Raw genomic sequence first — 23,890 nt, 5'->3', positions numbered from 1 at the left:
CAGCATACAGGATGTCTGTACGTGTGTTTGCAGGCTGCTGATATGTGATCCAATGTTGGCGCCGGTTGCCGTGAGAGAGAAGAAGAGAGGAAACGAGAGGAGACTTGACATCTTGCTGGACAGACGAACAGAACAGTTGTAGATTATTGTCGAGGGGAAGGCTTCCTTTGAGGAAAGCTAAAACGTTTTAATGAAGCACATAAAGAGGGCAGAGCGGACTAGCAAAAAGATGAGAAAGATCAGTTCAGAGCACCTGAAAGTTATTGTTCTGGGCAGCGTTTCCTATTGGTGGGCTGGAAAAAGAAGGGAAAAGAAAACGGAAAAGAGAAAAAGAGAGGGTGGAACGTTGCCAGCTTGCCTTATTCAAAGAGTCTTTGTGTTAGATCACCTCTGAAGTCAAGCTTGGCGTTTGTTTTCCCCTCCTGATAGGCTGAAGGTGTTCAGGTGTGTCCAAGGAGGGGCTGTTGTTTGAATTTCAGCCCAGTGATTGGCTGCAAGCCAGTAAAGGTTACAGGCTTTGTATTGGTTCAAAAATTTTAAACTTTTTCTTCTAAACCAGAGGCAGAAGAGAAAAAAAAGAGAAAACTGAAGGGAAAAATTAGCTTAAAGAACAACCTATAAAACGAACTGTGCTGGAATATAGAGAATTTTCACAACCCCCCCGTCTCCTTACAGGTTTCCGTCTTTTCTAATAGGGCACGTCCCCTGTGGTTGTGACATTTTAAGCTCTCAATTGCCATTCTCTTTAGTCAGAAATAAATATAAATGCCAGCAGGATGGATTTATCTTCAGAGGGGAAGCTAAAATGAAAAGATGTATAAAATAGCGTTCTAATGTTAGAGAGGAAAGCGTGTGTTAGCATCTACCTTTCAGTGGGGGCTGATGGGGGGAAATGTGTGTGTGTGTGTGTTTCTCTCTGGTGGGCTTGTCACCTCTCTGAAAGCTGCCACAGATACAAATGTCTTGTTTGTTTTCTGTTGTTTTACTGCCCGCCCTCCCCTGACTAAACACCGGCGCTGGCTTTTACATTGTTCAGACAGTTGCCACCAGAGTTGAAAGGGACTACAGCGTGACCTCATGAGCACAGGTTCAAACTGTAAGGCTTAATAGTGCTACCTACTAGTGGTTGATGTAAATCAAAGTGAAGCTGAACTGCAGCGTAAGCACATTTCTACTTTTCAACAACCACAGACGTTTGCATTTATGCGAGCATCTTGTTTGTTTTTGCACACATTGTGACCGTCACGGTGACAGCTGGCCACAATGTGTGTCAGCTCTCTGGGTTTGACATGACAGCGCCAACCACAAACACAGAGTGCGTGAGTTAGCGGGAACAATTCAGTACAATTCAATTTTATTTTTATAGCGCCAAATCACAACAAACAGTCGAGCCGCTTTATTGCAATATTACTGAGCTGGATCCTGCTGGAGGTTTCTTCCTAATAAAAGGGAGTTTTTCCTTCCCACTGTCGCCGAGTGCCAGTTCATAGGGGATCATCTGATTGTTGGGGTCTTCTCAAGGAGATAGACAGCCTTTCTACTTTTAAGAAAAATGTGGTCAGGGAAGCACACTGACTGTCGATCGACACAAGGTTTTTATGTGTATACATCCATGTGTGTGTGTTTGTTTGTGTGTGTGTGGTCAGTTGTCACCGGTGTGGCTTGCCTCACAGTTCTTTATCAGGTCTTATCACCTCTGCAGACCTCACCACCTGCAAAGCATGTGTGGCCCATTGATGAGTCTCCTTTTCTGTTGTTTATCTCTAATCTGTGTTTTTCATATTTATTGACGCTGTAAGACTGTAAAGGTGCAATAAGTGAGTCATAATGTAGCCTGAACGTGCTGCCTATCATTACTGAACTTAGCCAGTCAATCAAGCAGTGCAGAATATTGCCAGCTAATTAAGATAAGGGAACGTGTATATAATAAACTGTTTCCATCCAAAGTGGCCAGCAGCACGGCTTGCATGCTGCTAGCTTGTTTTTAATCAGAGGGTTGTCTATTAAAACATTGCAGACCTGTTGGCACCTATGTGTGACTGTGGTGTGTCTGTCTGTGTGTGAGTTTGTGTGTGGCATACTTACGCAGAATGTGTTTTTCCATGCCGTCGGCTGCCTGTGACACACCCTTTCCACAGTCCAGCCCATCCTCTGCATGTGTGTGATCCCATGTTAGCAGCTGGTGGGCTCTATAAATAGCCTGGCCTGAGATGTCTCTGGAAAACCAAAGGAAACAAACACCTTGTGAAACCTTTAAAAATGTAAATACTTGTTCTTGCATTATTTCTTGGCCAAAAGGTCATAATGAACGCAGAATTGTCACACTGTGTCGATTACGATTGACTATCCGTCAGTGCATGGCCAATGTGAGATTTGCCTTACAAATTCTATTATGTTTTCTGTCATGGTCCATCACTTTTAGACCCAGTGCCAGGCTCCCACAGCGCTCTTTGGTGTTACTGCTCATATGCCGCTCACACGGTCTAAGAAGCTAACAATTTGTAAAGATCTACCTGTTTTACCATAAGGGAAAACAATAAAATATTGTGTCTACACCTATTATGTATGCTTAGGCAGTTATTTGATGATGCCGCTAGGCCTCTCTGGTATAATGTCTTCACTTGGCACTGGAAGTGTACAAAATCATCAAGCAATCAAAGTCGAAAATCAGTTCCTAAAAGATAACTTCATATATTCTCTATATTTTATTGCATCTGTGCAGGATATGTGTATTCAAGCATACCAGGTGATGGATTTCTTGCAGCAAGTGAGATAACATTGTCCTCCCAGAGACACACTGAGAGGCAGGTGCTGAAAACTTTAGAGAAATAAACACACTGGCTAGCAGCTACTCTAGCAGCTAGCCTGTTAGTGCTGTGCTGAATGAGCACTTCCATTCCAGCACATTACAGCAGTCTGATAAAGAGCAGCTGCTGTGTAATTTCACTGCCCTGCAGAGTGACGTTAATGTGTGTCTACTAGGGCTGCCACGATTTGTCGACTAGTCACGATTACGTCGACTATCAAAATCGTCGACGACTGATTTAATAGTCGACGCGTCGTTTGAAACTTTGTAAGATCACAAAAGACGCAGGAATAAGTGGCAGGATTTAAGAGTGTAATAACGGACTGAAACAGAAGATGGCAGCATTGCATGTACAAGGATGTCAGCTACCGTTAAACCCCGAAGAAGAAGAAGAAGCAGCTGTGTCCCAGAATTCATAGCGCGGCCCAGCGCAGTTTCCAACAATGGCGGCAGCTAGTTAGTTTTAATGTTACTCTTATTATTCTTTCTGGGTCACAAAATAAACGTTTAACATATTTTCAGGCGAGAATGTAGCTGTGTAAACCTCAAATATCTGCTCAGTTTATCAGGACACCACATATTTTCAAAAGCGCTCCGACGTTTTCGGAGACATCTGTTACCCACTAGCTCGTTAGGGAGCCGGGGGCTAGGCTCACTAGCGCCCTGAGAACACCGGACTCCCCGCAAATCGTTTTCAAACCCACCGCCGTCTTTCGCTACTCAGGTTAAATATATATGAGTCACTTAGATAACTTAAAATGTTATTGTTTGGCTTTTTTTTTTTTGTATTTTATTTGTTCCTGAGTAAATCAGTTTGTCTGAGATTAAAGTTATAGTTTTTACACAGCTGAATAAACGTCAAGCAGACAACTGATTATCAGAAGTGTGAGATGCTCCAGAATATACTCCAGTGTCCTGTTATATTTTAGATGGCAAGGAGTTTATTAAACTTCACTGAAACAATCTGCAAATTTCATTAAAATTTAATAAACTATCATCTTGTCTTTATTTCTAGTTAGCACAGACCTTAAACACTTAAAGCTGTAAGCTAATGATAGTTATATAAGAGCAGATGCTGCTGGTGCAATAAGCTGTAGTTTTACGATGATGATCTGATTAGTCGACTAATCGCAAAAATAATCGGTGACTAGTCGACTATCAAAATAATCGTTTGTGGCAGCCCTAGTGTCTACACTTGTGTGTTTGTTTTGTTTTATCCGTGCCGCCGATGATTCCCTTACAATCCCTGGAGCCCCAACGTAGCAGTTTCTCGGTTGCTTTGAAGTAGCCGACCCCCATGTTGCTTCCCATTGTGAGTTATTCATCTGTGTGTGGTTGGAAATGACCTCCAGTCTGGTTAGCAGGCATCCAGAACTCGCTTGTCCGCACCCTGCTCTGACTGACATCTGTGCATCTTCATGTGTGCGAGAAGAGTTTAAGTGCCTGATAGTGATGGGTCGTTCGCGAACGAAATGGCTCTTAGAGCCGGCTCTTTGACGTGAATGACGCGAGCCGGCTCCTTATCGCGAGCCGTCACGTGGGTTTTTTTTTTTCTTTCTCTCAGCCTCTCTCTCGCACTTTTTTTCCGCTTCACTCTGCACGCGAGCCTTGTGCTTTACGCTGGGCAGAGGGGGGAGGGGCGGTAGTTACACTCAGTAGCACAGGAACAGAGCCAGAGAGAGAGAAAGAGAGGCAGGGACAACAACATTAGAAAGGTATAGTAATCATCCACAACTATTTTCGGTTGCAGATGATAAAGGATTGAGAAAGTTTATTCATGCAGGTCCATATGACAGAGAATATGCATGTTCTTTTAGTTTTCATATTATAATTTATATTTAATTGTGTTGTGGTTTGCAGTGTTTTGTGTTCTTTTCACTTTAAATTTGTGAAAGGAAAAAGCTGAAAATTTAAATAGTTAAAACTTGAAATGTGAATAGTTGATTTTTGTATTATATGATTTATTTATTACATTTTATGTGGAGTGAATAAATAAAAGTATATTTACGGTGGCCCCTAGAGACAAAGCACATACAAACTTCAAATCACGTACGAACTCTGAAGCATGTACAAACTCCAAAACACGTAAAAACACGTACAAACTCCAAAACACGTAAAAACTCCAAAACACGTAAAAACACGTACAAACTCCGAAGCACGTAAAAACTCAGAAGCATTTAAAAACTCAGAAGCACATAAAAACTCAAAACACGTACAAAAGACAACAGAAGTGCTCCAGGATGCTGGGCGCAGTGTTGAGCCTTTGTTATCTTGTGGCTACACAAGCCAGCAAGTACCAACGACCGGATTTGGTGTGTGGTAATAACAGGTAAATGAACTTTTTTTTAAATTATTTGAATATATATATGAGTGCCTGTGTATAAATACACAAACAATACACACATGCTTTCAATTGTGTAATTTAAGTGATCTAGTAGCTCTGCTTTGGAAGTTCAGTTCATGCTAGAAATGTGTTTTGGAGTTTGTACGTGTTTTGTCTCTAGGGGCCACCGCATATATTTATATATAAACATATATAAATAAAACCACTTGTTTTTACGTTAGTAATTCCTTTTGTGCATAATTTTATATTATTGTTAATAATAAATTAATTAAAGCAACAAAACAACCTGAAGAGCCGGTTCGGAGCCGAAAGAGCCGGCTCTTTTTAGTGAGCCGAACCTAAAGAGCCGGATCTCTAAAAAGAGCCGGAAATCCCATCACTAGTGCCTGAGAAGTGATCTCATGCAAGCCTGAGAGTGACAGGGCACCTGTGGTCGGACCTCACCGTGAACCCGAAAACACATATGACACACTCATGTGCTCATGGACTAGCAAAGCTGTGCAATGCGACCCATCTCCCTTCGTAGCTTCAACAGTATTATCCCCCACCAGCAAATTTCATCTGGCCCCACCACCTGTTGCCTGCTGTATTTCACTCAGGCCAAGAGCCTTCTGTTTCCCTTCATAAGCAACAGAGCTCTGCAAGAAGTAGGCATGACCCTGGGGGCGGCAATCCTAGACTAATCTAATTACTCCGAGTCAAGGCTTGAATAAGATTGAGTCTACACCAACTTGAAATTTCTTAACTCAATCTAGCAGCAAAAGTGTTACACAGTAAACAAGTCAAGCTGTCAAGCAGTAGTGCAGATTTGGGATTGGGTCCAGACAATGTGGCTTAAAGGTACTCCATGTAGCTGAGACATACTTAATAGTGGCTCCCAGGCACAATAACCTGAGAAATTACAAATTATTCATTTTGCTTTTGAAAACAGTTTTGTGAACTTCTCATTTAAGAACTATTAAAAGTTCCTGAAGGGCAGAGTTTTTAGCTGCGCATTAATAAGCTGGCTAACTATTGCTAATAAAATTAGCCATGGATGACTGTCATTTTATCTGATGAAAAAAAATACAATGCCTGTTTTCATCCCGCCCCACGGTTTATAAACTTGTACCAGAATGTAAGTGGAATGTAAATCTGCTGTTTACTCTTTGAGAAACATTACGAATTCATATGATGATGGCTAATTAGCAAGCTAACTATTGCGAAAAAAGGCTTGATAGCAATGTTCCCTCTAATTTTTCACGTGTCTGAGCGAACGCACAAACTCCCTGAGCGTCCCTTGGACCACTGTGAGCAACAGCAGACGTGTGCACTGTGGTCACGCCAGCGTTGAATCCATCCAAGTTACATGGTTTATTAAAATAATCAAATCACAGCATTTACATTTATGTTAGACTACTTTTAATTAAGTACTTTAGCCCACTTACAATGAAAATTTAAAAAAAAATCTTGTTCATGCCCTGTGTAGTATGTTAGCACTATTGGAAGTAATAAATAAATAAGATAAATAAAGAAAATAAATACCCGATTTTGTCCTCCGCTGTCCAAAATCAGAGTAATTCAATTTTTAAAATTAAATAAATACATTTTCAAAGAGTCTCTTGGAATTTTTTATTTTCAAATACAAGTTGTTAGATGAGTTTTTGGACTTCCTGAAGATAGTCTGAGATAAACACAGACTGGAATTGGCAGAGATAACAGATGTGATTCCTCCTGACTTTTCTTGAGATGAAGGGTGAAGAGACAGGAGAGAAATGAGAGAAGAGATGTGAAGTTATTCAGGAGGTAAAATTATTTCTGTGTTAAAGTCTACATACAATGACATGTAAAGGAGTTTTTCTTTTCTAATGTAGCCAAGTGCTTGCTCCTAGTGTGCCGTCTAATTTTTGAGGTTTTCTCTCGGGAATTGTCGGGTCCTTAAAGCACTTTGTGGTGACTGATGTTAAGATTTGGTACTATATTAAAAAAATGAATTGAATGTTTTGGCTTACAACTTTTGTTCTGACCTTCTTCTGTTTTGATAATAAGTTTTGGTATTGTGTCTCATGTTTGTGAGCCAAGATCACTGTGAGCCTTAAGTTTAACCATGTAAACTGTGGTTGGGTTCCTTGTGCAGTTGTCTGTAAATTTGCTTGTCATTATACCTTTGTATGAGTTCACTTCATTGCTTGTTATATCCGAGGGCTCTTTATTCCAAAAAGGTACATTGTTTTCTCTGAACTTTTTACCTTGTTAGACTTTTACTGTAATCTGGAGCTTTCCGTAAGTAAAGGCAAAATATCTTCCTCCTCTTTTTTTCCAGATGGTATCCATCGTGTTGTTGCCCTCTGCACACTGCGGGTCACTATCATCACTGATGACATGCTGACAAACAGCATCACGGTTCGTCTGGAGAACATGTCCCAGGAGCGTTTTCTATCTCCCCTGCTCAGCCTCTTTCTTGAGGGAGTGGCGGATGTACTCTCCACCAAGCGGGAAGCAGTGTTTGTGTTTAACATCCAAAACGACACCGACGTCCAAGGCTCCATCCTCAACGTAACCTTTTCGGCGCTGCAGCCCGGAGGGGCTCCTGGTAAAGGCATGTTCTTCCCATCTGAGGAGCTGCAGGAGCAGATCTACCTCCACAGGACTCGACTCAGGCTCATATCCACTCAAGAGGTAACGCACAGTCCTGAGGTCAAAAACATCAGAAGCATTAGTAGAAGAAATAAATGTAGCTAAAATTCCTTCTTCCATTCAGGTGTTGCCGTTTGATGATAACATCTGCCTACGGGAGCCCTGCGAGAACTACATGAAGTGTGTATCAGTGCTGAAGTTTGACAGCTCCCCTCCCTTCATCGCCTCTGACACGGTTCTGTTTCGACCTATCCACCCCATCAACGGGCTGCGCTGCCGCTGCCCGGTCGGTTTCACCGGAGAATACTGTGAGACCGAGATCGACCTCTGCTATTCAGGGCCCTGCAAGAACAACGGGAGGTGTCGGAGCAGAGAGGGCGGTTATACCTGCGAGTGCCTGGAGGACTTCACAGGTGAGTTAAAAAGAAATAAACAAAGAAGAAGGTATTGAGTGATTCAAAGCTGTCAATCAGCTTGCCTTTTTTACCTAAACTATGTTGTGTATCCCCGATTACACATATACAACAATACCATATGAAAAGTCTATTATAAGCATGTGCAAGAGCTCATTTTGTTTGTGATAACAGTTTAAATAACCTGTGCAAAGCTGCTAAACCGCACAGACGGGTTGTAAAAGGTCTCACAGCCCATTGTTGTAGCTTGAGGTTGACCCCAGTACAGAAAGGACATGCTTTGTAGTACCGCAGGTAAAGCCACCTGCTTCCACACATGCATACAGTACACGAAATGTATTGCTGGAAAGGGGTGTACACAATCCTCACTACACCAGTCAGACCAGCTTCATCTGAAATAACATTTCACCTGTTTTCCAAAACCACAGTAGCTTTAATTTCTTTTGACGAGTAAAGAGTACTGGCAAGTAAACAAATTGCCTGTTAATCCTCATATATCAGTGAGTCACACACCAAGACTCAACAGATCAGTACAATTCAAAGCTGCTCCTATCAATATTTTTCTATTAACAATGGGAAAGTTATAATTAAAAAAGGAATGACTTGTAGGGACAAATCCAGAGAATTATAACTAATCTCTGTAATCCATCTTGGCACTGCAGAGCATCTCAGCGTGTTTATGCTCATCTTTATTTTGTTTTTCTAACCTGTAACTTTTTAACAGTTTTATTTATGTAGCGTATTTATTTACACATAAACTCCGTGCCGTAAACACTGAATAACTTTACAAAGATCTAAATATAAGCTAAAATGCGCACATACAGTGAAATGTAAAAGAAATGTGAGACTAAAAGGTTTAAGTGTTCTTCTGAATTAAGACACAAGTGTAATTGACTTCAGGTCAGAGGGCAGCTTGTTCCAAAGAATAACACCGCAGTAACTGAAAGCACCATCAACACACTTGATGGCCTGAGAGGTTGCGCTGGATTATAGACACTGAGAAAGTCCACAGTGTAGTGGGGGATCAGATCATTGAGTTTATGAACCAGTAGAAGGATTTTAAAGGTTATTCTGTATTGAACTGGGAGCCAGAGAAGTGACTTCAGCACTGGGGTAATATGGTCAAATTAGCATGTTCGTGTAAGGAGTCTGGCTCCTGCTTCATTCTGAATCAGTCTGAATGAGAAGTCATCCTACTAATGATCTGGGTAATCCTGCAAAAAGAGTGCTAGAGTAGTGTATCCTGCTGGATTGCATGAAGTCAGTTTCAGAAGAGAATTTCCTAACGTTTTATATTTCTTTGAAAGTGGTACAAAGCATGAAAAACTGAATCGTGAAGTCTAAAAATAATCGAGCATATCAAACGAACAGCTGCACATTTCCCACAAGAGGTCTAAAATAAAAGGAAAAACTACTTCAGGTAAACGTTAAGCTCTGTTTGCTAAAAACAAAGTAACCACTGCAGGATCTTAATTATGAGACGTTTAGCAGTATACTAGCAAAACACAGCAAGCTGCCTGCTAACTTCAAACATGGACGTAAACAGTGCAGAGCTAAATATTCCAAATACTGAGATTACAAGTGTTTTGCAAGTGTTAAAGTAACTCATTACTCAGTTAGTCGATGAGCTATGGGAAAGTTCGGAACCTTTCATCATTCACATTCAAGCACTTTGCAAAATATTTCCGAATATCAGTGATCTTCCTCCCATACTTCCCCCTTGTACATCTGATACCTGACTGTCTCCACTCTTCTCTCCCTAATAGAGCCTAAACGGGCTCTGACAGCCTCCTGCTTCCCACCCCTCTGTGTCTCCCGACGCTCTGCCTCCCCTCTCTTTCTCATCCTCATCTTATCTCAAGTAATTACCTGATTATATCTGACTTTGTCACTCATACTGCTTCTCGCCTTCTCCTCCTTGTGCCCATGTCCATCTTCTCCACCCACCCATCATATTTCCTTTACCTACATCTCGGTGTCCCCTCTTTGAAGGTCACAGTTCAACTCCTGATACTCAAGGGCCATCAGGGACTATTATGGGGCTGATGACAAGGGGAAGGCCTGTTTTGTCCTCTTCAGGTTTCCTGCATTACAGGGAAACAGATCCTTATAATTCCCCCTAGGAAAAAAGGATTATGCTGAGGAGAGAAGGGCCATTACCTGGTTCCAAGCTGTGCAGTTTTGGGGGTCTGTGTGTGCCCTGGAAGAGTAGAGCTTGTCTAGACATCAGATTGACACAAAACGCAGAATGGGACGCGGTGGCACCTATCACAAATATCATTACAGTCGGAAAGAGGCCTGCTGGCGTATTTACGTAGGAATTTTAAATGAGCAGAGCCAGGAAGCTGGGGCCAGTTGGCTGATTTTGGAAAAGCTAAAACCACATGGTCATTTAGAGGAATTTTCCCTTCCCGGACCTGTTGCGAAATTAAATTAGATAATGTAATATATCATGTATTTGATACCACCATGCAGCTTCAGTTAAGCAGTTAGCATGTGAAGGAGAAGGAGAAGTGTATGAGGGTAGCGATAACCTCATGACCAATGGGTAGTCAAGTAAGTTTGACCAGGCCTTAAGCAGCTCCGAACAGGAAGCCAAGCAAAGCAGCCACAGATGGATGAAAAGGGTTGAGGCTACAGGTTTAACATGTTCGCTGATACTGCTAGCCAAGAAGTAAAACAATAAAGATGTAAAAAAGGCAAGATTAATCCACTCCATAACATGCCCCGTACCCCAAAAACCACAGCGTATTTATGATGTAAGATGGGGAATTATTGTTTGCTTTTCTGCAAAATTAACATGAAATCACACACTGCTAATAAAGTACTTAAATTTAGTAAATTTAGTATAGTTATTTTTTTGTTTTCTGTAAAAACCAAAGGTAGTTTCTAGTGTACCTACCTTTAAGTAGCCTTAAGTGTGCCTACCTTTGCTAAATAAATAAATTATATCAAAATTCTGTTTAATTGCAGGGGTATTATGCCTTTAGTTGCGGGCATATCAGAAAATGTTGCCAACGTGACTTAACCTAAGGTTTATTATCAGGATGGTAAAAACAAACAGGAATGCACTCATCCAAAAGTGGATTTCTTTTGTTCCTAACCTTGAATCACTCTAAGAGGTATTTAACTGATCAGCTGTTATCTGATCGTTGTTCGGTTTACAAGTTTAAAAGTGCAGTTAAATATAAGTTTAGCCATGCACTGAGCTTAGTGAAGGAAAGCCAGCAGTCTTATCCCTGTCAGCTTGCTTTCTTTTTGCAGTCTTTGTCCCTCCACCGTGACTCTTTTTCCAAACTCTCTCTTCTCTCCAAACATGGCCAAATTACCTTCTGGCTAAGAAGTGTGCTTCTCAGAAAAGACCAGTAAACAAGGTTTTGTCAGTGTTATTAACTGTTTGGAGGGAGGCGTGCCTTTCTTGAACTGATGTTTTTGGAGGGACTTTAACAACAGAAAGTTAATGCCACGTTTAACGTGTGCATGTTAGTTGAATAAATGTGCTTTGCTGATAATCAAAGGCATCTTGTTTAAACAACTGGATTCCTTAAGGCTGAGTGAGGTCTGTATTTCAGTCAACTGTGGAAGGTACGCTTCGCATAAAAGATAACATAATGATAACAAATTGATGAGACAATCAGATGACATTTATTATCATTGCTATATTGCATTTGGGGGTGGACCAAGCACCAGCAAGAATGGGAAATTTAAAAAAAAATCTCATGCAAGCTTTAGTTCAAAATTTTTCATTTTGCATCTGTTGCTGACACAAGAGCTTTCATAATATATTATTTAATTTTTAGTTATGCATTTCATAGTAATGCACTGAGGAAGTCAACAATTTGCATCCATGATATCATTAAAATGTCAACATAGTGTTGGGGCCAGTGCCATCCCAGAACCCCCATTAGCTCCGCCCCTGGTAGTGCTGCAGCTGAGAAACACAGGCCATATCAATTAACAGCAAAATGTTTCTCACAGTAAAAAAGATGCAGAACAGCTCTGTGTAACTTGGTCCCTCTTTTTCTTGCAGGCGAGCACTGTGAGATTAATGCATCATCAGACCGCTGTGTACCAGGTGTGTGCAAGAATGGTGGTACGTGCATCAACAGGCTTGCAGGTGGTTTCATGTGCGAGTGTCCACCCGGGGAGTATGAGAAGCCCTACTGTGAGATGACCACCCGCAGCTTTCCTGGACAGTCCTTCATCACCTTCAGAGGCCTGCGGCAAAGGTTCCACTTCACCGTCTCCTTCATGTAAGTTTGGTATCTTTTGTGTCTACCTCTTTGCTTACTAATCACCATTACAACTGTCAAGATTACTGTTCTTATATGGCACACATACAGTTTATTATGGGAGCATGGTTGCCAACTCTCACATCTGGCATATAAAACACACTTTTACCTTCAGTCTCACGCTCTAGTGCTGCACAAAGAGATCTCATGATAAGAGGAAGCCTAAAAAGCCACACCTTTATGAAAAAACAAACAAACAAAGGGTTTGCCATGTGCGCAGAAAAGTTTAACCTTTTAGCACCAAAAATGGTCCAAAAATATCAGATCAGTGTGGGAGGGAAGGACGTTTTCTTTACTTAAGCTGGTGATTTCTATGAAATCAAATTTATTTATATATATAAAATTTGAAAACGCAAACCACATAAGGAGTTGTCCGCTAGAGTGGGATTTTCACGGCATATTCTGCACCACATCTCTATGCGTTCATCATTTGTTTGAAGCCAGCTCACCTCCTGCAACCACTTTTCCGAGAATGCACGCTTCTTTTGCGGTTCGGACTCCTTCTGACATTTCTTTGGAGGTGGAGAAACACCAAAGTAATTGCTTAAAGGAGCTTACTTCTTTGACATCTTTAATAGTTCTAAACAAATGTCTGTCCTCCTCCAGAAAATCTGACGTACGCAAACACGCGTTGCAACTTCTTATCTGGTGCGCGTTTTTTATTTTGACAGCGAATGCGCACCTGCGGACCACTTATGTGCAGCCCTGGATATATAAAATGAATACATTCAATAGTCTTAGCCTCGTGTTTTCCTTTTCTGACACTCACAGTAAAATGCTACAGTACACATTATTTAACATCCCACAATTAAACTCCCCTTCCATCTATCACTACATGGCCAATTTAACTTCAGTATTTACACTGAAACAACTTCAAAATACAACAGCAATAAATGCTGTCAGAATTAATAAATATTCCACTGTAGTAGATTCACAAAAATAGTCATTACTCAGAGATGCCCTTCTTAGCAGTTCTTGGTAAATGTAGGATGCCACAGACAGCAACCCCAGTGTATACCTGCAGTTCAGCAAGTTCATGCCTTTGCCTTTAATTTCTCCTTTACTTAGTAAGTGGTAGTTTCCACTCTTAAACAGCAGTAGTAAAATGATGGGATGATGAAGTTAAAACAAATGGGATCATATTGTGGGAATAAAAAAAAATAAATCAAAAAATGACACCCTGTGTATAATGAAGTATTGAATCCCAATGCACGTAGTGTTTACCCCAAACAGCTCTGGCATTCATTAACAGGTAGCCTAATGTGTGGAAACACATTATTTTAATTAATATAAATGATCATTCCAAATAAAAATAAAAACCCTAGTGATGATTTCACTAAAAAAGCAAAGAGAAAATTTTAGCAGCTTTAGCTTGATAGCTAATCGCGTTAATGTTAGCAAAGTATCACAGTTTTACGCTTGCCTTACTTTTTGTTGCTTCCAGCTAACTCTGATCAGAGCAGCTGTAAAGCCAATAGATGCACAATGATTATATACATGATAAACGAATATGACTTCAGCTAAATCCCTGATAATAGCTAGTTACTTGGACATGCTAATGACTGCAGCTGAGAATAACTATGGAAAAAGACATTTTTCCGAATGGTTTCAGAATTTAGTGTCACTATTTAAAATTCAGCACCCTGTGAGCATTTGTGCGTGTCATAAGCAGCAATTTAAACACAGTGGAAGTCAGCAAACTTAAGTGTGCCAGCTGGGACGTGCTGAGACATGCATGCACTTTTCCATTGTGTCTCACCTCCTTGAATACGTACATAGAGATGCACATTCAGGAACAACCAAGGTATAATTCACACAGTACATCTGAACATGAAGATTTATGATTTGTGCCTTTCACACTTTTTAAAACAAAGTGAAACCGCCAGAGGAAAAACAGGTGTACTGTAAATATTACAAAAAGAAGTACTTTAACTCATTTTTACCAGTAATAGGTGAGATGATTTTGTAAATCTGTGGACAGAGTGACGGTGAGAAAGGTTGCCAGTGAGGTGAAAACAGGAAAGGCTGTGTGATTTGTTTCCTAGATTCCCTTATCAGTGTTTGGCTTCAGCCATCCTGACTTCCTGCCCTCCTGGGCTCACTAGCATCTGCCGGCTGACTCCACTGCCCTCACCTTACACTCCAAACACACAGACAAACACACACACATCTGAACTTTGAACCCCGTAGAACACATACACAAGTAGGTGCTGGCTCATTTGCCAGGTCTTTTGTGTCGTTTTCACATGTAGACACAGTCATGCACCGTCTACTTCAGAAGCGCCGTTTCCTCTGTGCTTTACACATCCTTCCTTTCCTTTCCAAGTGACTTTTCCTCAAGAACGCCTCGGTTCTTTTCGTCATAAAACTTTCTGCAAGGTTCTCGACCTTTCAGTCCTGCACTGTTTGAGTTGGAGAGGCGTTAAAAAATGTGATGGGAAACACGAGCATCCCGTAAAGAAAAACAGCTGTAATTCATGCAGCCCTTTCTATGACACATATATGAAAGTTCCTTTTATCAAAGTTAATCATCTTTACAAAAAAATTTTTTTTCAGGTTTGCTACCAGGGAAAGAAACGCCCTGCTCCTCTACAACGGCAGGTTCAACGAGAAACATGACTTCATCGCCCTGGAGATCATCGCTGAACAGATTCAGCTCACCTTCTCTGGAGGTTAGGCCCCGTAATGCGTGATCGTCTGCTTTTGTGTGTGCGACTGATGCGTATCAGTTCTCGGCTGCATTATAAGCAGATTAATATGGCGTAAGTGCGCGTTATCTAAAGTGACTTTTACAGAGACGTAGGTACATAATTCTTATCTATCTCCACTTTATTTTGACAAATGCACGTTAGTGCATACACAAATTATCCAAATATAGTAGAGTCAAACATGATGCTTTAAAGGATAGGAGTGTTTTATTTTGAAAGGACTGATTAATGGTGACACCTAACTGGCCAAAAAACACCACCACAAAATCCATGATGGCTAAGGTCCATAAGCAGCACGACAGTGGCAACTTATTTGTTTTAAACATTTTTGAAAGATCAATTCGTACAAACATTAGCGCATTTAAACTCATTCAAGTGTGCTCACACACCCAGCATCATTGTTACATCTGGTAACTGTTGAATGCAGATCAAACACATGTTCTCCGAGCTGAGTCTACTTTCCCATGGTCGCGTACAGGGAGGAATCCAGTTCAGTATGACTATTTTGGGTGAAGCCTGTTCGGGAGAGAAGCCAAGTCCTTGTGCCCTGCTTCAAAACTGACATATATCTAAACGTTCGACGCATGAATCATCAAATTAAATGTTTTGAATTATGAGTCACGTTTAATGAGAGGAGTAGGAGGGAAGCTCTCAGGATTAGTCGCAGTAATTTTCTTTCTGTGCTTTTCATTGGCGAAGTAGGACATCAGTTAATCGTGTTTGCTCCTTATCTTTCTATACAAAGACTCGCGCACACACACACTCAAGTCCTTAATGTTGCCGCGCTGTTTGCCGATTTCCCAGAGCAGGGGATGTGTGCCCCGGCTGCTCCTGCCCTTGACAAACAGGGTAAACCCTCTGCAAATCTGGTGCCGTTGTGCACTACAGTCTCCACACTGAGAATCACTGATGCTGCAGACTAATGCGTGTTGATTTATGATCTGTGTGGTGTGCGTGCATGTCAAGATAAGACACAGTGAATGTTTATTAGTAACTTATCAATAGCCAGTGGTTTATGTTTTAAAAATTGAAGTGATCCATGTATCGTGTTACAACGAGGTAAAACTTTTTAACCTTTAAAAGAAAGAGAGTACAGCCTTAGTATAAATAAAAGATCCTCAGGGGGGTTTCCTCCTTCCTTTTCTGCTAATGTTTGCAAGCAGCTCCGCTTTGCAAATTTTAGCAAGCAGTTTGACACTGATTGACAATTTGATTTGATTATTTTAAGCCCTTGTGTACAAATCGAGAAGTAGCATGCCCGTGTAGTCATGTGCACAAATCAAGTTGCAGAATTAACTAATAACAATTTGTTTCTCATGCAGGTGAGACAAAGACCACAGTGGCTCCCTACGTCCCGGGTGGAGTCAGTGACGGTCAGTGGCACTCAGTCCAGCTCCATTACTACAACAAGGTAAGAAATGCAAGCAGTCAGGTCGCTTCTGTGTTTTCTTCCCTCCTCTTCCAGAAAACTTTTTCCATTCTCACCACTAAAACAAAGGATCCTGGCTCAAAGTTGGGAGAGAAGAGTTTGTGCTTGAATTTGATTTTTTTTTTCCTGTTTTGGTGTGCGATCCATAATACTGGGGTGATAGTGTGTTTAGCCAGGGTTGAGGATTAGTGAGTTCAGGAATTGTGTTGTGGGAGTGAAGAGGATTTCTTTGATGTTCACCAGTGATTTGTGAGATTATCTAAAAGTGTAGTTAGGTTGTTCCCCTGTGTTTCAGTCCTAAATTCTGAATTATAGCCTGGCTTCAAGTGTTAAAGTTCACCTTTGGGCCACTAAAGTGAATGTAGCATGTCTGTCTTAGTTAAGCGTGAATGACCTCCATATGCAGCCCAAGCATATTTCCATAATGCCGCAGTCTAGAGGTATTCCTAATCACCAACATCTGTGGGAATTATTAGTTTGTTTCACTCACAGCTCAAAGTGATTTCCTAAAATGTTCCCACGATGGTCCTGTTTTCTAAATGAGAAAAAAACCCGACTTTGATTATTTCGCAGTGTAGCTTGAGTATCCTCTTCAGCTGCAATATTATATTAAAAGGGTTTACATTGCAGTCAGTTCCTGGTGTTACTTGACAAACTTCCACCCTGCAGGCGTTGTTCTTATAATATTAAGCCAGACGAGAAATAAGAGAACGCTCTATTTCTGAGGATGAACAAGCTTTTGTGTCGTGTTTGGTTGCTGTAAAATTGAACGTTTGATAACTGCATTTAACGTTTGCTGTCAAAACAGAGTACTCATCAACCCAGTGTATGAAAGTTGAAACAGCATTAATGCACCATCTTCCCGATGCTAATGGATCCTGTCCTCATCAGCATGTGCTGCCTTTACTCTTTGGAAGCTAAGAGGTGTGCTCGTGCTATCCAAAAAATATTGTTCCATCTTTTTCATTCTTTACTTTCGTGATTTCCCTAAATGTACGTGAGGCCGCAAGCTGTAGCATCACTGACTCGGCGTCGTATTACTGCAGCACCTGGGTCTTGCAACCTGTTAAAGAGAGTACCCCGATTCTTGGCCTGACACTTGCCTACAATGCACAGCTTCTCACATTTCACAGGTTGCTCGCCTTTCTTGTGTCCACGAGCTATAGATCCCTGAGCATGTTTGGTTGCCTTGACAGGGACGTATTCATCAAAGCTGATGAATCGGGCTGCCGCACTTTATGTGTTAGCTTCTGGGTTACATCTGTACGTCTATTGTTTGAGGTTGTATGACCTTTTTGTCAACTTCTTGACAGAATAGTGATGCTGTAGAAACAATGGTTCAAACCAGCTTCGGTGCTGCTGCAAGGCTCATCGCTACTACAGGTATTATTTCTGGATACAGTCTGTTGACATGGAAGACTTCTTTGTTTTGTTTGTCCATGGGGTTGTCAGGTATTTGTAAGAACGCCACCCTGGAAACGAGAGATTAATTCCCATGTCTGAACAGATTTCCTGCTTTGTTCCCTTTCTGTGCAGTTTGCTTTTGTTTTTTTTTTTTTATTTAACTCTACTGATCCTATAGGCTTCCTTTTCGATTCCCCAGCATGCAGATACAAGTAGGCAGCACACGAACGCACGCATTTGTAGCCCCAGTATCACAAGCGTTATTTGTGTGTGTGAAGGAGGGGGGCGTGTGCGTTTCGCTTCTGTCAGTCTTGATACAGACCAGTGATTTTCAGAGCTGGCGACATATTCCGTGAAATTAGCCCAAGGCCGACTGCAGCGCTGACACCGGGTCAGCTTTTCCTCATGTGCTGAATGATCAGAAGTCAGATTGACTGATGGTAATATAATCCTCCAAGCACTGGCGGGGGGATTAGTGGAAATGAATATGGCAGAAAGCAGTAATGTTCTCACAATAGATTAGGCCTGTTGACATGTGTATGTAGGAACATGATGAAGCCTCACATAGGATCTCTCTGTCTTTGTCTCAAACACACGCAGTGTGTGAGTCAGTCTGCACCAACAGGTTGTGTTGTGGTTGTATTCCCGTATAAAAGCAAGGTTGCCGATGTCCTTTTGCAGTTAAATTGCCATCCTGCAGCAACTAGGTCACTGTTAATAGAGGGATTTTCTGTTTCATGATGTGTATCTGAGGTTTTGGTTGGACTCTGAATGAAGTAGATAATGTGAATTTCATTGTATGCAGATGACAACAGATTTAACACAGTCATCTTATCTCAAACAGATTGCATGCGATTGCCATCTCGACCCCATTCAGTCACAAACAGCAACTGACTGCAAGTAGTCATAGGATTGGTCGCCATCTTCAGGGCAACCAGTTAAAAGCAAACTTTTTTTTTAAACCCAAAACTGACATTTCTCCTTGTATAGAAAGAAAACAAACAACACACGCAAAGTAAAGTCAAAGCTCCCTCAAGCCTGTAATAGCTCGTGATAATGGCTTGCTTTATTTTTAATCACTGGCTTTAAACAAGTTAGCAGTTGTCCCAAGGAGGTGCAACTTAATCCAGGGTTGTTGGCCCCACATACAATCTAATTGTATTGTTTAACGGCACGCTCACGCAGTCCTCACACACACACACATGCACACACACCATGGTTTTTGGGTCAAACGATGAGGCGAGTGAAGCTGTGTACGACTTTATGTTTGCCCCCTTTTTTCAAGTGTCTGTAGCTGTCATCTGAAGAATTAGGGTGCCTTTAATAAAAACTGAAAGTCAAAGGTCAGGGGAGGGTTGGCATGACAACAGACATGGATTTGCAATTGTTGCGGTGATGAGAGTCGACTGGAAAGCTGGGTGTGCATGCGGTTAAATCCGGGGGAGGGGGGCCGACAAATCGAGAGTGTGCGTGTTTCTGAATGTGTGCTAATGTGTGTACCCCTATTAGAGAATGCCACACAATACCAATGGAAGGATAAAGACATTGTTGAGATTCCATAGAGCAAAGACTCAAGGACAGCCGACTGTGTTAGCAAACTCAAACAGGATGCACAGACGCAAACACAGATAAAAAGTGTGTTGAAGTGATATTCCTGGAGCAGCTGGAGGTTTTCTCCTGGGTTTTGATGTGTGTTAACTACAGGAAGTGATGCTTCTTGTTGCAGGAAATGATGCAATTTAGGACACTGGGCAGGATATGAGTTGTATCGTGATTGTGTGTCTGCTAGGCCACCTGCATGGAGGTTTTCACTCAACCTCGCAGCAACTACAACCTTAAAGTTAATTTCATGAACTCCACAGGTACCTCTTTAGTTACTATCAGAGTGTTAACAGTAAATATAAGTTTGCTACTTCCCACATATGCTGTACTCCAATAATCCTGTGGCTCTATTTCATGTATTATTATTATTAATATGTTGTTGGTTAGTACATTTACACAAGGGAACCAAGGAAATGATTAATAAGTTGGAATTTACAGCAACAATCTTAGTAACATTTTATATCATATTTAAAGCTAAAACAATGTAAAAATAACCTATAATTAACCTTCATGTAGCCCATCCTCATGGTCCTAAATCCAGGTCTGCAGACATGACGTGCCCGTGTGTTTGCAGTATTTTTATTATAGTGTTTTTCCCACATGATGTTAGACATGCTCATAGTATCGTGCCGGCTAATATTGGCTGTGATAATTGCAGTTAGGGTGTGCAGACAGCATTCCCAGACAGGCTTAGCGAGTACCATAAGTTCACTCTTACTTTTGCCTTTGCTGTTCTTCCCTCGGACTCACCGAGGTTGCTTGTGTGGCGGCGTTTTAATCATCAGAACATAAGTGCAAATTGCTTCACAGCGTAGTGTGAAATGTTTTTTAATATGCTGTGTGTGTGTTTGTTTTGCATTCCACCTCTGCAGGACTGAACCTCTCGGTTAATTAGAGACCTGTTACTCACCCCCACTGACAGGCTTTTTTTGATATTTAAAAAAAATGGTTTTGTGTTATGAAGGTATCGAAAACGTACAAATCTTAAATTTAACAAAGTTGATTTTCACTCTGCTTGTTTTTCAGCTCAGTTAAGTAATTGGTTATCTGTTAAACAATATGTACGTAGCAATTATTGTCAAAATATTCTCAAAGGAGCTCAAAAACATTGAAACAAGGGTAAGAAAACGTTGGAAAAGTAAAACAAAACAAAAACAAAACATACAGAGAACAGGGACCATCCTGCTTGTTGTCAGCGCTCAGTTCAAAACCCTGCATCTCTGGTGGTATGGGGGTACATTAGTGCCTAATTTATTTAGTTGGAAGCTTATATAATTGGTGTATACCGTCAGTGGTGAAAGGTGTACACAGGTTTATAGCATCATATGCTCTCATCCATTCCATATTGTGTCAGTTTAATTGACTTTTAGTTACATTTTGCACGACATCCCAACTTTTTTCAAAATACATGCATACCGAAATTTTATTAGGTCTCAGAGGGTAAAATATTGGAGGCTCCTGGTAATAGTCTCTGTAAATAAAGACCAAATACAAATATATTAATGCAGATTTTTGCTTTGTCTCGCTTTTCGTCACCAGAAGAGTGGATCCAAACACTTATCTCAGTCTGTGCTGTAAAATAAACAGACTCTTACCCTCGTCTTCGTGCTTCTATCCATCTCTTTGTTGATGTTTCAGGATTTATTTGGGTGTGCAGCGTGAACTCACACACACGCGCGCGCGCGCGCGCAGCCTTACGTACACGCGCTCAGTGGATAACTGTTTTTAAGATACGCTGCAAAGAGCCCGACAGTGGTTTTGAAGTAGTCATCCATCCTCCTTTAGTTGCAGTTTTACATCAGCTTGCCCGGGTGGCCGTCGCACAACAGAGTGGCACGCATTCCTTTTTAGGTGTTTAACTGTGTCACGCTCACTCATACACTTCTGTGTGAGTGTTTGCTGCAGATGAAGGGCACAGGGCTCATTGTGTCTGTGCGTGCTATCTCGTGTTCCTGCACAGACATGGGTGAAGGTTTTGTGTGTTGTCTTTACTAAGTGCTTTTAAAAAAGGTTAAGTAGTTCTCTTTTTTTTTAAGGTGAAGCCCCAGACTCTGCATTCCCAGTCAGGGTATGTTTTCAGAGGAAGAGGCCATGTTATTCTTTGTTCTTCTTGATGTTTCCACAGACCTTAGACAGTTGAGGTTATCATCACACATAAACACACACAGTGCCTTTAGCTACCTTTAGCTGCTATTTTACCAACTGTAATACGATACAGCAACATGTGTTCATGTTCAAACATTGTAGGTAAACCTACACCTGGTAGCCGGGTTTCGGGACGTTCACGTGTTTGAATGTTTCCACTGTTTTTTTCCTGCTGTAAATTTCACCTGTTCTTCACACAGCGTTGCATTTCACAGCGTGACGTAAATCTGCCACAGTCGCTTTTGTCCAAAGGCGGCAGTGCGTGAGTTGTTGCCTATTGTGCGAGGTGGTGGGAGAGGTGTTTTTGAAGTGGGCAAGTAGGATGTCGTTATTGTCGGCAAATTGGTCGGTAGCAAATGTAACCGCGGAGCATGAAGGCATCTCGCGTGCAGCGCTGTTGTTGTGCTGATGGGAACAAAGATTCAGACGCACTCCGTCACCGTACTTTTGATTTTTTTTTTTCCATAATTTATTGCTTTTCTTAATGAAAAGACGCAATTAATCTGCACATACAAAAGAAGCAAAAAGTATAAAAAGAATCACAAAAAATGCACTAATTACACGTTCACGTGAGTAAAGAGCATACACGCATGCTGATGAGGCTTGGCTGTGAGCTGCAGGTCTAATGCAGTGTCTCTCTCTCACGGTGTCTCTCTCCCAGGACGGGTGGAGTCTGGTGGACTCCAGCGGAGCTCTGCGGCTCCCTCTCTATACCGCCTGGCTGGAGCTCAATAAGAAGGAGGTAACCTCTGACCTCTAGCTTAGTCCCCAACTGGGCTTTTTTTCCCCCTTCGCCTGGGTCTCATTTAGTCCTCGCTCTGCTTCTAGTACAGTCCACTGGACTAACTCTGTCACTTGGCTCTGGTCTAGTCTCCACTGTAGAAAATGCTGTCGTAGATGGTGTGGTTTTGGTTTGTTGTTTGGCTGTTGAAGGCTTTGACCTGGCTTTTCTGTTAGACTTCTTTATGAAGTCATGCATCACTTTTAAGGCCGTTTTTTTTCTTCTTCTAATATTTAGTTAAATCGTAACATTTTTACATGTTTGCTAGCGGTCTGCTTCTTCACTGCTTTTGTGGACACTTGCTTCTTTGCATGATATTACCGCAACGTGCCAATAACAATGTGTCACTGGTAGAAGGAATGATTATTACGTCATCCCTGTGTTTGTCCATAAACACAAGGGGCACCCACGAGTCATAACATTGCTCCACAGTGTTCTTCCAACACTCTATAAATAAGTTAGCTAATGCGTATGTCATGCATCAGTTTGTGAAGACTTGAACTGAACATTGAGGCCATCGGCACCTTGTTTTTTAAAAATTGGATGTCAAAAAAGGGATAGATCTGAAGAAAGTGAGGGCATTGCATCCACAGACACTAGTGACTTCTCAGTCACAAGGTAGTTACCCCATAAAGCGTGTATACAGCATTTAATGAGGTCATAAATCTGGTGAGAAGTTGGGTCATTTTCTTATAAAACACAGGAGGCCAAGCTGAAGGTTGTCATGGTGGAAGAGGACAGCTCAGGCTAGATAGAAAGTTAGAGAGGCGATGGATGGTGGCTATATTGGACGAATGATGTTGAAGATGGAGCTGCCAGGCAGAAGGAAAAGAGGAAGACCAAAGAGAATATTCATGTAGTGAAGGAAGGACGTGCAGAGTGTAGGTGTGACATAAGAGGATGCTATGGACAAGGTAAAATACAGGGAGATGATCCACTCGACCTCTAACTGTCTAGTTAGACTTTCAGTGCATTTTTTTGAAGCAGTTGCCATTTCCTGACTATTTGAATGAGTTCTGCTTGTGTCATTTTTCAGACCTGGAAACTTTGTTTACTAGAAAACTTAAATCTCAAGGGATGAAAAATTAAGGCAAGACTAAAGTACCAAATATTTTTCTTCCTCGAGTGGCCACTTGGCTCCAAAATACTAAAAAAATGATCAACACGCACACCCAGGTCCAAAACATTTTCATTTCATAAAATACAGGAACTTATAAACATAAGGACTTACAAACAAAATCTATACCTGTTTAGGTTTTGTTGAAGCTTCAAATTAGGAGCTTGTTTTCTTTGTAGGGTGATCGCTATGCTGCCTAAAGGCTTCATATCCACTAATTCAAGTCACTGAAG

At 41.3% G+C, this 23,890-nt stretch overlaps 1 protein-coding gene across 1 annotated transcript in view; it reads left to right on the top strand.

Annotated features, from left to right (window-relative positions):
- celsr1a (cadherin EGF LAG seven-pass G-type receptor 1a) overlaps positions 1–23,890 on the top strand; it is a 97,119-nt gene that overhangs the window by 34,757 nt on the left and 38,472 nt on the right. The window contains exons 2-6 of the mRNA XM_085375491.1: positions 7,453–7,808; positions 7,891–8,179; positions 12,210–12,432; positions 15,028–15,143; positions 16,502–16,590. Of these exons, the coding sequence (XP_085231617.1) occupies positions 7,453–7,808; positions 7,891–8,179; positions 12,210–12,432; positions 15,028–15,143; positions 16,502–16,590 (1,073 nt within the window). The remainder of the gene's footprint in view (positions 1–7,452; positions 7,809–7,890; positions 8,180–12,209; positions 12,433–15,027; positions 15,144–16,501; positions 16,591–23,890) is intronic.

The sequence above is a fragment of the Diplotaxodon limnothrissa genome, linkage group LG17 (assembly GCF_057381915.1).
Source record: "Diplotaxodon limnothrissa isolate DT_005_m linkage group LG17, D_limnothrissa_male_GT1.1, whole genome shotgun sequence".
Classification (NCBI taxonomy): domain Eukaryota; kingdom Metazoa; phylum Chordata; class Actinopteri; order Cichliformes; family Cichlidae; genus Diplotaxodon; species Diplotaxodon limnothrissa.
Note: the sequence above shows the minus strand (reverse complement) of the source record. Positions and strands in the feature narration are given on the sequence as shown.